The sequence below is a fragment of the Electrona antarctica genome (assembly GCF_951216825.1).
Source record: "Electrona antarctica genome assembly, chromosome: 14".
In the NCBI taxonomy this organism is placed as follows: domain Eukaryota; kingdom Metazoa; phylum Chordata; class Actinopteri; order Myctophiformes; family Myctophidae; genus Electrona; species Electrona antarctica.
In genome coordinates this window covers 15555893-15570364 of record NC_136795.1, presented here as the reverse complement: position 1 = coordinate 15570364, position 14472 = coordinate 15555893, and the positions used below count along the sequence as shown (strand labels likewise).

Here is a 14472-nt window from a genome sequence, read left to right as displayed (position 1 = left end):
ACTCTTTTACAAGTAAAAGTCAGATATTGAAAAATTACTTGTACATAAGTGTTGGCATCAAAGTACCAGAAGTAAAAGTACTCATTACGCAGAATGTACCATTTCATTTTTTTCTAAATGAAAATGAAAATAGCGGATATAGCAGCTTCTAGATCAGCTATTTGCAAATAACCGAAGTACGCAGTGCTGAAGTGGTTAGCGTATGTTTTGTAATAAAGTAACAGTAACTAGTAGCATAAGTTTTCAAATAAATGTTGTGGAGTAAAAGTACAATATTTATCTTAAAATGTACTTAAGTACAGTATTTGAGAACATGTACTTAGTTACTTTACACACTGTGTTTCTTATAGAATGCACAGCATTTCAGTTATATCTGCGTACTGTGCATATACATTGATTTTGTTCACATTCTCCACATGGAGCTAGCCCCCCACTCACATGCACTGCACCAACACTGAACACACAACTCCCCACTAACCCAGTGCAATCTGTGTGTCAATTTACAATTTACAATTTAGGCATTTAGCAGACGCTCTTAATCCAGAGCGACTTACATTAAGCAATAACAAAAGCATGGCATACATCACATATATAAAAAGTAGTTATCATGAATCATGCGTAAACTAAGAACGTAACAGTGGAGTATCTATGTAAACTATACATACTATACTATATAATATATTATACATGTGTACTATAAAGTGCTATGACTACATAAAGTGCAATTCTAGAGCTGTCTACGTAACAAGCTATAAGTCTGTTTAAAATACTATCTAAGTCTACATAATGTGCTATCTAAGGGGCTAGGCTAGGGCAAGTGCTACGGGCCATGGTGGAGTCTGAAGAGGTGGGTTTTCAGACTACGGCGGAAGATTGGGAGTGAGGCTGCAGTTCTGACTGTGATGGGAAGTGCATTCCATAGTTTTGGAGCCAGAAGGGAGAAGAGTTTGGGACGTGTGGAGCGTTGTCCCGGCGTTTTTAGTGAAGGTACCTCCAGCTTCCCTGCGTTGGCTGATCTGAGTGCGCGGGAGGGTTTGTAGGGTACGATCATACTTGTGAGATATGGGGGAGCCATGCCTTTGGTTGCTTTGAATGCCAGCATCAGAGTTTTGTATTCTGTGCGGGCAGCGACCGGGAGCCAATGGAGGGAGTGGAGAAGGGGGGAGACGTGTGAGAATTTTGGCTGGTTGAAGACCAAGCGGGCTGCGGCATTTTGGATCAGTAGGAGGGGCTTAAGTGCACATGTCGGTAGGCCAGTAAGGAGGGAGTTACAATAGTCAAGTTTTGACAAGACTGTTGTCTGGATTAGGAGCTGGGCTGACTCCTGGGTGAGGAACGGTCTAATTCGTCGTATGTTGTAGAGTATAAACCTACAGGATCGAGTGACAGCTGTGATGTGTGTTTTGAACGAGAGCTGACTGTCCAGGACAACACCAAGGTTCCTGGCTGTCGGGACAGACTTTACCAGGGCGTTGTCTACGGAGATAGTTAGCTCCCGCATATAGGGCAGGACTTAGCTGGGAAGAACAGAAGCTCAGTCTTGTCTGGGTTCAGCTTGAGGTGGTTGGAAGACATCCACTGTGAGATATCAGCCAGGCATGCAGTGATGCGCTCTTCTACCTGGGTGGCAGAGGGGGGGAAGGATAGGAACAGTTGTGTGTCATCGGCATATAGCAGTGATAGGATATATTGTGAGCAGAGATGATGGTGCCAAGGGATTTAGTGTACAGTGAGAAGAGGAGGGGACCAAGTACAGATCCCTGTGGGACCCCAGTTTGGAGGGTGCGGGTTCCAAGAAACCTGGTAAGTCCGGTCAGAGAGGTAGGAGGAGAACCACTTCAGCGCCGTCCCGCCGATGCCTAGATCAGCTAGGGTGTCTAGGAGCAGCTGGTGGTTCACTGTGTCAAATGCCGCCGATAGGTCTAGGAGAATCAGGACTGCAGAGTGGGAAGCAGCCTGGGCAGCATGTAGTGCTTCTGTGTCAGAATCCCACAACTATTAGCTCTGAGCTTATTCACATGACTTGTTCCCAGTGGTGTGGGGAAAAAGTTATTTATTTTTTTTACTTAAGCGATACAAGTATTGGTATGAAAATGTGCTTAATGTACAAAAAATAGAAAATACTCGTTATGCAATGTCCAATTTCAGAAGTTTTCAAATGTATAATATGTTTACAAATATTTTGAAAATAGAAGATCTACACGCTCACAATAGGTCATGAATCACGATCGGCTATTTTCAACTGGCTGAAATGTATATTGGGCTGAAGTGGGTAATATATGTTATGTGATAATAATTAAAATTATAGTAAGTAGTAACTATAGTAACTAAAATATTCAAATAATTGTAGTGGAGTAAAAGTATAATATTTGCCTTTGAGATGTAGTGGAGTAGAAGTAAGAGTAGTGAAAATGGGGAATACTAAAAAAATACCTCAAATTTGTACTTTACAGTACTTAGTTACTTTACAGTATCAAGGCTTTCTTCCCTATTAATAGGCCTACATATATATATATATATACATATTACAACCATAATAACAACCCATCTGCATATAACTTGTGCATATACTGTATGTATGTACTTTTAATTTTGTATTTAAGCATATCTATTTGAATCAATTGAATGTATTACTGATATTGTTTTGTTTATATTTAATGTCTGATTCTTCAAATTAGGGGAAGTTCTCGATAAGCCTTTTGGCTTTTTAACTTCTCCTGCACAATATTAATATGCATGAATTTCTTTTTCCTGTTTTTAACCTTTTTTATGTGTGAATAAATAAAACCAAAAAAGAAATCCTATTTTCTTAATGTTGGTCATAAAGGATAGGATTACAAAATTAACATGGGCTCAACTGCAAAATCTAAATGACAAAGGTATGTTGTTTATTGTGATATACCGGTATAACAAATGCCACTGATACATGTATTTGAAATAATCTTAAAGTGCATTGACAACCACTGTCTGATATGATGGAACAGTGTAGCACTGGCCTCCACAGTCCCCACAGCACCATCTGCTGGCTAATTGTCCACTGTGTTTATCAGGGTTGTATAGAGAAAGACCACGGTCAAATTCATAGAGGTCAAATTAGATGACTTTAAAGCACATACAGATCAGATCAGTAACCATTTCACCCTTGTTTTTTTTTTAAAATGCAGACAAAACAAGCTCAGGCCGATTCTACAAATCCTTCTCTAAATCCTAAACGTATGTTTCTAAGTCAGTGCTTAAACTTCTCAAAATTGGTGGTTCTCAAACTTTTCCAGTGACACCCCCCCCCCCCCCCCCCTCCATAAGCAAATATTTGAGTTAAATATATGTTATATAATAACATATATATTTGATTTGCACTCATTTTCACAATTTTTTAGAAATGGCACACATCTACAAGCTCATAGCACGCCATGAAGTGACACTATGAGCTTGTATATCTGCTATTTTTGAATAGCAAAAGTATGCTATAATATGCCAAAGTATACTATAGGCCTACTGTAACTAAAAATACACAGATGCTTTCCCGGTTTTAATGTTAAGAGATGAAACAATTCCAAAAAGACAAGACATGTTTACCACATACTGTACTTTAATGAGAGAATTCAGGTTAATACACTTTAATGAAAGACAGACTTAAAATTGCCATAAATATGCTACGTCATTCATTTATAATATTACATTTGAATCTAACATGATTGAGTACTGTGTCCACGTGGGATGCTCAATGTAAGGTTATATACATGTTATAAGACCTCAAAGCAATGAAGATAAAAGTGGATATCCCAATTATACAGTGGAAACACTAGATCCCCAGACACATGTTTCTGAACAGTCTAGCTAGCGACATCCAAGCACGCACTCACACTGCATACACACGCACGCTCCAATTAAAACATACGCTCAAACAGTGGTTCCCAAACCTTTTAGACCCAAAAGAGAAATTTGACGTCTCCCGGGAACCAAACTAGTGAAAATAGCAGATCTACAAGCTCACGACACATTGCTTGTAGATCGGCTATTTTCACTTTTTACATGTATGAATAACTCCAAATATTTTTATTTTATTTATTATTTTATTTTTTGAAAATCCTTTGAAATAAAAAATAATTAAAAAAAAAAAGAAACGAAAAAACTCGCAACCCACAAACATTGGTCTGGGAACCAGTGTCCTAAAATGTATACCCACAGGCCGAATACACTCACTCATACTTTTAAGTATTGTTGCGAAGAGATTTGCAGTCTTTGACATGAAATCATGAATCAACACCCTGATTGCCTTTGGACGATAAAAAAGGACCACTGTTGAGGCTAATTTATACCGCAAGGCTGTGTCGTTCCACAAAAATGATGTATTTTCGATCGGAAGAAAGCGCTGACATGAATTGCAAATATGCAGTTTCTATCAAACAACACAGTCATGCAAACAGAATAGAAATCCAAGCCTTAATCTCACAATAAAAAAGTTAACTGTCAAATGTACAATAAAAAAACATCCCTCTTATTGCACCAAGTATTCCCCATTAACTTGTGTCAGTGACTCACACAAGCCTTAATATTTCACTCTGGGCCAATCAGTGATGCTCTTACATGGATGTACATGTGCATAAAACTCATAAAAGTACAACCGAACTGTTTGCATCTGGTTTTGTAGTAAGGTCGGTTCTTTCGAAGCGAAACTGCTGATGAACTCTCCCACTAAGTGAAGACGGTTCTGCCGTTGTTGATAGTTCGCTACCAATCAAACAACACATGCGTAGACTGTGACAACCCCAACATGCAATACCTGCCCGTGTGTCTACTTCTCCTATTCTGTTGGCCACAACCACACACACAAGCACACACACGCAAACCCCACACTCGCTCACTCCCATGTCCAAGCGAAAACTAAAGAATTGGGATATCTCGATGGAAGCAATGTGCTCTCAAAGTTGTGGGGAAAATAAAACGCATATGGAGAGGATCAAAAGAGGAGGCGTCTCATGCTATTCTTGGCAAAGCTGTATGAAGTGGAAGGGTTGCATAGCTATGGCTCGTATGCGAGATGAGGAGGCTACGCGGGAACCCTCTGAGGCCAACGGGATGGACGTCTGAAAGGGGGTCATGAATAAAAGCTGACGGGTTCCTCCCTCAGTCCCATCCATTGTCCTTTATCATGTGGGACAGCTCAATGATGAACTTCCCTTCCTTGTACTTCTGACTCAGTTCAAAGGCTTGTTCCTTGAAAGTGGAAGAGAGAGCGAGATACTGTTTCAGATACAGCCAGTGCTTCTCAAAATGTTGTACTGTATGTATTTGGTTGGTGTTGCGATGTCTGCTTATAATAAGCGATTTTAAGTGATTTTGGGCTTGTTTTTAATTACTGAATTTGGGCTTGCTTCCTAATGTTTTTTAAACCAGTGGTTCCCACATTTTTTCATGTCAAGGATCCCAGATGAATTTGTCTGCAGAGCCCCATCTGAAAATATTTTTTGTATAGTTTTTATAGTAGGCCTATAGTTGATAAATTTTTTGGGTGGGAGTCCCGACCCACAGGTCCCGACCCACAGTGTGTTTTGTGTGTGTGTGTGTGCTTACATATTTCCAGCCCAGTGTAGTGTGACAGTTTTCGCAGTAGATGTCAGCCACAGCATGGAGTCCGGTGAGCAGCAGCCTCTCCTCTGCGGGACCGCAGCCCACATTCACTCTGAAACCAATCACAACACACAACATTGTACGTAAGTACAGTAAGTCAGTCGGAGAGGCTTATTGTTGGGATCAGCCGATACCGCTCGAGTCCATCCCTGTTACACTGTGCTAGACCTCAGATGTATTTCTGAGGTGGAGCGCCACACCTACCATCAGTGCCCACTGCCCAGTACAGTTACCGCACGACTGCACCCAAGCCGTGCTACTCTAACACTGCGTTGGCGATGCGATGCCCAAACCAACAACTTTGTGGTCCACAGGTGACCGACTTAGCTACCCGGACACAAACACAACACGGCACTTCAAAAACTGCCTCGGTCTCAAACTCTCAGTCAAACCACCTAGGCTAGGGGTTCTCAAACATGTTCACGTCAAGAAATATCTTTCATTCGCACAGGTAGGTTCATTACCCAAAAGTGACCCAGTTATCTTAGAGCTAACAATGCACAGCTTGTAATGAAGAATGCCAACCTGGCACTTTCTGAGAACCAAAGTACCAATATAGAAATGACTTTCCTGCAGTGTCTCACTCTCAATTGCCTTCGAAGAACAGCCCACAGCTCAAGACAAGTTTTCGTAGGGATTCCGTCACTTCAGTCAAGGTTCCACCGCAGAGACTGAAATGGCCAGTACTGCGACTAAACATCAGTCTAAATGTTTACAATTTAAGACCTGTTTTAAGAATGTTTTGTTTTTGGCTGTTGCTACATAAGTGTTTATCCATAGTCTATTGCAGTGTTTCTTAAATGTTTTGAAATAATAATTAAAAACAACGTGTAGGAAACAAAACATATAGGGACCCATAAACCCATGGGGTTCCTGAGGGTCCCCAGCTAAATTATTGATAGTAACACAATGGACCCTGACAGGTCTGCAACTCTGCGAGTGTGCAAATGGAAATTAAAATGTGAAATGGGCCCTTAACGGGTCCATTTGTACACTCTCTGAGTGTACAAATGGTCAATAGCCTGCACACCAAACTGTGGGTTTGGCATGCAGGTGAAAGTAATAGGTTTGAGAACCAATGATGTACGTACAGTCCATTGTGGTTTGTGTAAACATGGTGCTGGTACCAGGGATTTATTCTCAGAGAACTGCGGTGACTTATCGATTTGTTTATTTTGTGGTTGGTATATTTTTAGCTCCAGCACCTCAGATGAGCTGTTTTTTTCTCTCACTATTCTGTCTGAATCGGCATAAAAATAGGGCTTATGTGGTCAATATGTGTGTTGTAATAAACTAAATCCACAAAGTAACTAGCATCTAAAGCTGCCAAATCATTGCACAAACATTACACAAAATAATGTGATTTATTTTGTGTACTACCCGCAATAACAGGAGATACTGTAGTCACCTAAGGTGGATCAGACCAGCTGACATGTACTGTATTGTTCAGGGATCCTAACCTGCGTTCATTGGATTGGGATTCGACCCTACGTTCTGATTGGAAGCTTTTGGCATTTTAAATAGCCAAAGTATACAATAATAGTTCAAGTGGTTAAAATCTAAAATGACACAGATGCTTTCCTGGTTTAATGGGTAAAGCAATATCGGCGTGCGTTTTATTTATTTATTTATTATACCACAGCATCAGGTAAAGTACCAGCAATAGGTCTGTATGTGTCTTTACATAAATGTATAGACTTTGTACTAGTAAAGGACCTGGGTGCATTCACAGTTCACACACTACAGAACTTTCTTTTCCATTTGCATTAGATTGGTGATCTATCAAGTTTTTGTACTGTATTTATATATCTCTTTAATTTTGGTTAGGCCTTGCTCTGTATCGGTAATGAGAGATTGTTAGTTCGGAATTATGGGAGGTCAGAATATTGAATGAAAGGTCGAATAATGACACGACCGTGACATTTTAGTTGACGAATGACGATTAACTTTCAAATAATTGCGATTAATGATTGAATTGAGTTTGACATTGAACATTGTTTTGGGCTTTGTAAACAAAAGCTGCACAGGGCAGATATGACAAATAACTTAAAGACATATTAATGACAATAATTCAAAGGAATATATGGCCAAAACAGGCAATGCATTTACCATACATTAGCCTATTTTTGCTATTATAATAGCTGTGATTGTGACAGGCCTATGGATCATATCTGCTCTTCATAGCTGCAACAAGTCAATTCACATGGCATTCTACATACGTTGCAATGACAAGTGTAGGCATGCCAACCTTTTTCCGCTTGTGTCAGACTGTAGAGGTGCTTTTCGTGTGTGGCTTTTAAAGGTTTTCCGATTATGAACATGCTTTTGATGTAGTGTCTTTGTCCATTCTTTCATAGTGCACTGTCGCAGGTACCTTTGACATCATATATATATTTTTCAATTCATCTTATATTCAGCACAACTCACTCACTCACTCACTCACACACACACACACACACACACACACACACACACACACACACACACACACACACACACACACACACACACACACACACACACACACACACACACACACACACACACACACACACACACACACACACACACACACACACACACACACACACACACACACACACACACACACACACACACACACACACAAAATAGTATAACCATGTAGTGCATAACGTTACTCACACAGAGTTGAAGAGGTAGGCCCGGCCTTGGCTGCCCTGGAAAGACTGCAGGACAAGGAGGATAGTGGAAATCAATTCAAGTGATCAACAATCACCCAGCTGATAAGCATTTAATGTTCCGTTAGTTTAGACAGTGTTCTTAGCCCCAGGCGTGTCCCCAAATTATTTTGGGGGGTCCCCAGATGATTGTTTTCTCACTCAACAGTAAACAAACCAACATATGTACAACATACAACATAAGTGACTTGAGACCCTTTCAATAAATCTAAAAGAAACAAAAAAGGAAAATAGGAACGTTAAACTAAGTAATCAAAATATAAGCAATTGTCAAATATTATAAAAGATTGTGAAAATAGACATTCTACTCTGTCAGGGTGGGGGGTACCCAGTTTAAATATGATTATTTTTGGGGGTCCCCAGTTCAAATATGATTATTTGGGGGGGGGGGGGTCCCCAGTTTTCAGGCCTGAAAAGGTTGAGAACACCTGCGTCAGACCAACCTCTATGGGTCAAGTTTCCAGCAGCCATCTACACATTTTCTAAAAGATTTTCTTTTTTGTTTATTTGTTTTTTTTAGACTTTACTAAATCACTTCCCAGTATGTTTTCTACACATTTTACACACTGGGCTGTCACGATAATAACATTTTACTTGGCGATTAATTGTCGAAATAATTGGAATTAACGATTTAATTGCGTTTGGCATTGGACGTTGGAACATTAGGGTTTGTAAACAAAAACATTGCACAGTGCAGATATGCAGATATAAAAAATGGGCGGTACTATAATCAAGAAATAATGTACTATGGCTAAAGTAGGCCAGTCGATCTACAAGCTCACGCGCCGCAAGCTTGTACTGTAGTGTAGATGACATGCGGTCTATGCACCCATGAAAACATGAGCTACAATGATCAGTCCTCCTGGAAAAATAACGGTCTCAACACAACTCAGAGAGTATTGGTCTGCAATGGTCTCTACAGCCACGTGCGCTCTGCGGGGAGATGCGACTTCACTTATAATATGCACTGCGGAGGGAATCGTCAGGTGTAGCGAGTAGTAAAGAGATGTTTATGTTCGATCAGTGAATATTCCAATTCGAACGCTAATTAAAAGCAGAATGAAATGTAATGTAGATCAGCTATTTCTGCTATTTTAAATGTCTTTGTATATTTAAGTTATTTGTCATATCTGCCATGTGCAGCTATTGATTACTAAGTCTAAAAGGCAAACTGAAAAATGTATTATGATCCAATGTTCAATGCCAAAAACACAATTAAATCGTTAACCACAATTATTTGTGTGACAATTAATCGTCAACTTAAATGTCTAATGGTGACAGCGTTGTTGTCCATCCTATTGACCTTAGAGATGAGGTCATCGTGGTTGGCCAGATGTGCACGGCAGTGGACACAGCTGTAGCGGCGGTGACACGAGTCCAGGTACGCCTGGAAGGTTTTGGCCTTTGTCAGCTTCACCATGTCTGAGAATGAAAGACCAAACACTGGCGTCAGGGTCATTATATAAGTTATATATTGTATATACTGTAGTTCGTCCCATTAGGGGGCACACGTTAGCCCGGCATCCCGTTAGTCCAACTACGTGGTCGGTTAAGACTCATCGGATTCCGTGTGCGGTTAGGGTTTGGGGATAGGATTCATATGAGGCTCTATAAAAAGGTCAGAATATTGGGTAGTCTGATTTATGGGTGTCTGATTATTGGGATGTTGGACTAACGGTACACAGCCAGTTCCGTTAGCCACAATTTGCAACAATTTAACAATGTTAAACTCTACAACATTACAGCTGTCAATGTTTTTGTTTCATAAAATTCCACGTAGACATGTTATGAGCCTCTCTCTGTTAATACATTCCGTGCAGGTGATAGTTTGTCTAAGTCCTGCGTACCACCCGTTTGGAAATTGCACTTAATGCAGGAGGCAGCAGGTTGATTTGTGCTTCCAAACTCCAAGTAGCAGTGTAGCACTTAGAAACATAATCACCTGCACAGAATTTCTTGACAGAAAGTAGCTCGTAACATGTCTATGGTGGATTCTTATTAAGCAAAAACTTAGTTTGCAGATAGAAAGAGGATAATTCATGCTTTTTCGTACAGCTGCAATGTTGGTTTAATACAATCAGAATATGACTTTTCTGTTTCGATGTGGGCTGCCTGTCAATGGTTGGTGGTCGGTGCAACTCTGGATTCAACATATTAATTAAAAAAAAATAATGTTGCAAATTGCAGCTAGCCGGGGTACGTGGCCTAATAATATCGCATATCAAAGTGGGGGTCCTTGAAATGGGAAAAAGGCTGATAAATCACTGCTGTCAGTCTGTCACTATAGTAGCACACCATGCATGCAGTGTTGTTGGTGTAACATTAGCCACAGATGACACTCATGACAGATCAGATGCGTGGTGCATTGCAGGAGGACATTTCCTCATGTCGACTCACCGCCTGCCTGGCTGCTTGTTGTGCTTCTTCTTCACAGCCTGGCGGAGAGCAGATGCATGCGGCGAGGTGAGGGCTCTGGGTTCTGGTTGTAGCAGCCAGACAGCTAGCTTAGCGCGTTCCCCAGCACAACAACACACCAGAGCAGCGGATCACCATGCGCCGATTACAATAGCAGGCAAACAGTCACACACACACGCACAGTCACGTACACACACAGTCACATACACATTATACACACACAGGATTCTGGCGCAGGTCTTCTTGGTTCGCTTTTGTCAAGCCAGGAACTGAACGCTTCTTGTTCTTGTGTTCGGTTCAATTTGACGCGGAAGCGTAAATTCACAGTGTCGTCTTTTTGTTATTATTATTATTACGGTATTACTAAAACATTTGTGAGATATCGCCGGATAACGTTGTGCGGACGGACGGCGGCGGGAGAAAAGCTGCAGTTTGTTTACCAAAACACTGGAGGAAGTGTGAACTGCGTCACCCAGTGCAAAACAAACCCCCGACAGCCAATGGGAGGGCAGAACGAGCCGCCTTCCGCCAATAGGAACAGACCCAGCAAACCGCACTCCACCAACCAATGGGAGTGGACCTAACAACTCCCTGTACGCCAATGGGAGCCGTGTGTGTGTGTGTGTGTGCGTGTGTGCGTGTGTGTGTGTGTGTGTGTGTGTGTGTGTGTGTGTGTGTGTGTGCGTGTGTGTGTGCGTGTGTGCGTGCGTGCGCAGACCACCTAATATAGGTCAACCAATTAGCTGCGGCTTCACAAGAGTGTCTTTTTATGGTCACACAGGTACAGAAACAGTTGGAACTTTAAACTGTATGCAATTGAATACTGTACATCACTTTTTAATTATTGTTGTTCTCTATCCTTGCTATCCCTAAACAATTTGGTTATAATGGCCGCCTTTAATGTTATTTAATAATTGCAATGAATTACCGTCTCATGCTGCATCAGTGCCATACATGAATTCTGTTTATATAACTTAATGGAATATATACTTAAAAAAAAGTACTCAATTGAGTAAATTATCAATTTACTCAATTGAGGACCTGATCACCCCTATATCTCCATATATGGAGCTGGCCTGTTTAGTGTTCTGACATCACAATTATGTTCTGACATCTGGATAGACTCCATATTTGGGCATTCCTGACAAAGAACTCCATATGGGCATGTTCTGACATCCAGCTGCGATGACTACGGACGGGGGTGCCTGCTGGAGCACCCCTGAAGAAAATAGGAACACAACACTCAACTAGGTGCATTGGGTTGGGTTTGTCAAAAACAGTCCTACATTCAACTGGCCCCATGTTGTAGCTTTTGGATGTTTCAATGTGTTTATATTTGGCTATTGGCCTTTTTTGTTTAGGGATGAACTGTATTTAATAATTGATATTATTTTTTACAATTTGTAATAAAAAGCACGGAAAATACTATACCATACTGATATATTGTTGTCATATTGACAACATGACATGTATAAGACAACTGTAAACCTGTTTATCATTTTAGAAAGGGAATTGAAACAGCGCCTGCAATAAAGGCAGCTGATGTAAAGAATGTATTCACCACTTCAATTATTCATGTATTGTTAGTTAACTGGAGAGATCTATTGCAGCCATGAATTTCTGTTGGGGAAGATAATGCAACTAACTACTTCCTCAAACTAGTTTAAGTGGATTTGCAGCGGCCAGCAGGGGCAATGGTTACACTTCTAGGCTGGATACTAGCAGACAGTTGTTGTTGTGGTGGTGGTAACCTGATACTGTCATTTCTTAATGGAGGTCACAGAACTCTCTTCCAAGAAGGCCACATGTGCATCACAAGAGCTCCATTTTTATCTTGGTCAGCAGAGAAAGTTAAGCAACTAATTGCATTTACTTAAGTACTACTTGAGTATACAGTTCTGAGGTACTTAATTTAAGGCATTTGCCTCTGATCTCAGAGGCAAATATTGTACTTTTTGGTCCACTGCAATTATTTGATATCAGATACGGTACAAGTTACTTTGCAGATTTAGATAATTACAAAACACATATAATTTAAGCCCTATTTTATACAGATTCAGGAAAAAAAGAATACAGCTCATCTGCCAGTAGACTTAGGTGAGGTGTTGGAGCCAAAAATAAACCAAATGTACAATAAAATTATATTTATATTTTCATTTTTCTCATCTTCTGACCTTAGGCATGTTTTGGCAATTCGAAAATAGCTGATCTACAAGCTCACAATGTGTTGTGAGCTTGTGAGCTTGTAGATGTGCTACTTATATTTGTGATACTGCCACTTGTATTTCATTAAAATAAAATGAGTATACTTCCTCCACTACTGGCAGAAGCAGACCTTTGCTCTTAAGCTCTCCATCTGAATTGTTCCACTTATTCCATTAAACTCTCACTGTGTCCCACTGCAGCTCACTGCCAAACGGGTCAGAAAAATACAGCCTTTGTTCAACGTGCTGATCATTATCACAGTGTTGTGGCTGGACTTTGACCGTGGCCTGGGAAAACCAGGAAATACTTATATCTGCATAACATATTTCCAAACCATGTTAAACACTGTGTTAAATTATAATCTCATGCTTTAAATTGAAGGCAGCTGGGTATGGCACAGTGTAAGGGCAAATAAACAGTAAGATCTTTTAACCACTTAAACCCTCTGGTTCCCAAACTTTTTCACATCAAGGACCCCCAAATTGACACTCATTAGCCTGCGGACCCCAATTAGAAGATATGCCAGGGACCCCCCATAAGAGAAGATTTTTACGGCTCTGGCAGTGATTTTTTTACAGAAGGACCCCCAGTTTGACCTGAATTAGGCTACAGACCCCACATTTAATGGCATTTCTATCTCTGGGACCCCAATGTATATTCTAAAATCAAAGTTAATTTAACTCTGAGACTGTACAAATGGAACCAAATGGACCCGTTAGAATGTTAGAGGGTCCCTTTTGTTCAATTTGTACACTCAGAGTTACAGACCCATAAGGGTCAATTTGGTTCCTAATTATCATTTAGCTGGGGACCCCCTGGAACTCCATCAAGGACCCCTGGGGGTCCCCGGACCCCACTTTGGGAACCACTGATCTAGTAGTCTTTGTGGAGAGCTATAAATTGGCGTCGCAAAAACAAATAGCCTACGTGAGTTTGTAGATCTGCTATTTTCGTTCACCCGAGAATATGCATGGTGGGGGTCAAGTGGTTCATTGCTAAATGTGGAACATTGCATAAAGCCAAACAAGCCCTGCCCGATAACAAATGCAATCAAAACAATGTCACGTTTACTTTCTTATCTCAAAAAACAAACAAATGGTGACACATTTTGGGATCAATGGGATGTGAGTTCACATAGTCCATCCAGGTAAAACATTCACTCTATCGCTGCCTTTTGAGTGGTGCAACCACTCCCTTACGGAGCTATGTGGGTGGGTGGCTGGCTGGGTGGGTGTCTGGGTATGAGCACGAAAACAGCATGGTTGTTTTTCACCACCTGTGTGCAACCTAACGCACACACAATCACACACGCACGTATTAACTGTATATATGATGCTTTCGGGTGTGCTAGTACAGTACAGTACAGTACAGTACAGTACAGTACAGTACAGTACAGTACAGTACAGTACAGTACAGTACAGTACAGTACAGGGTACAGTAGAGGGACTGCCACACGGTAACTCTGTCATTTCTCAACCGTTTCGGACGCGGGGCGGCACGC

The 14472-nt window shown here is 40.9% G+C and overlaps 1 protein-coding gene across 1 annotated transcript; it reads right to left on the bottom strand.

Annotated features, from left to right (window-relative positions):
- Positions 1 to 3567: 3567 nt before the first annotated feature.
- On the bottom strand, positions 3568 to 11248 carry ypel3 (yippee-like 3). Its single transcript, XM_079521325.1, has 5 exons — positions 10749 to 11248; positions 9655 to 9773; positions 8296 to 8339; positions 5575 to 5683; positions 3568 to 5217 (listed from the first exon to the last, which is right to left on the bottom strand). Exons 2-5 carry the CDS (start codon positions 9769 to 9771, stop codon positions 5128 to 5130), a joined length of 360 nt encoding a protein of 119 aa, XP_079377451.1. The 5' UTR covers positions 9772 to 9773; positions 10749 to 11248; the 3' UTR covers positions 3568 to 5127.
- Between the last annotated feature and the right edge of the window lie 3224 nt (positions 11249 to 14472).

Coding starts and splice junctions, on each gene's coding strand:
- ypel3 (XM_079521325.1), bottom strand. CDS start 9,771: ATGGTGAAGCTGACAAAGGCCAAAACCTTCCAGGCGTACCTGGACTCG. Junction 8,340..9,654: donor ACGATGACCTCATCTCTAAG/GTCAATAGGATG, acceptor CTTGTCCTGCAG/TCTTTCCAGGGCAGCCAAGG. Junction 5,684..8,295: donor GCCTACCTCTTCAACTCTGT/GTGAGTAACGTT, acceptor GATTGGTTTCAG/AGTGAATGTGGGCTGCGGTC.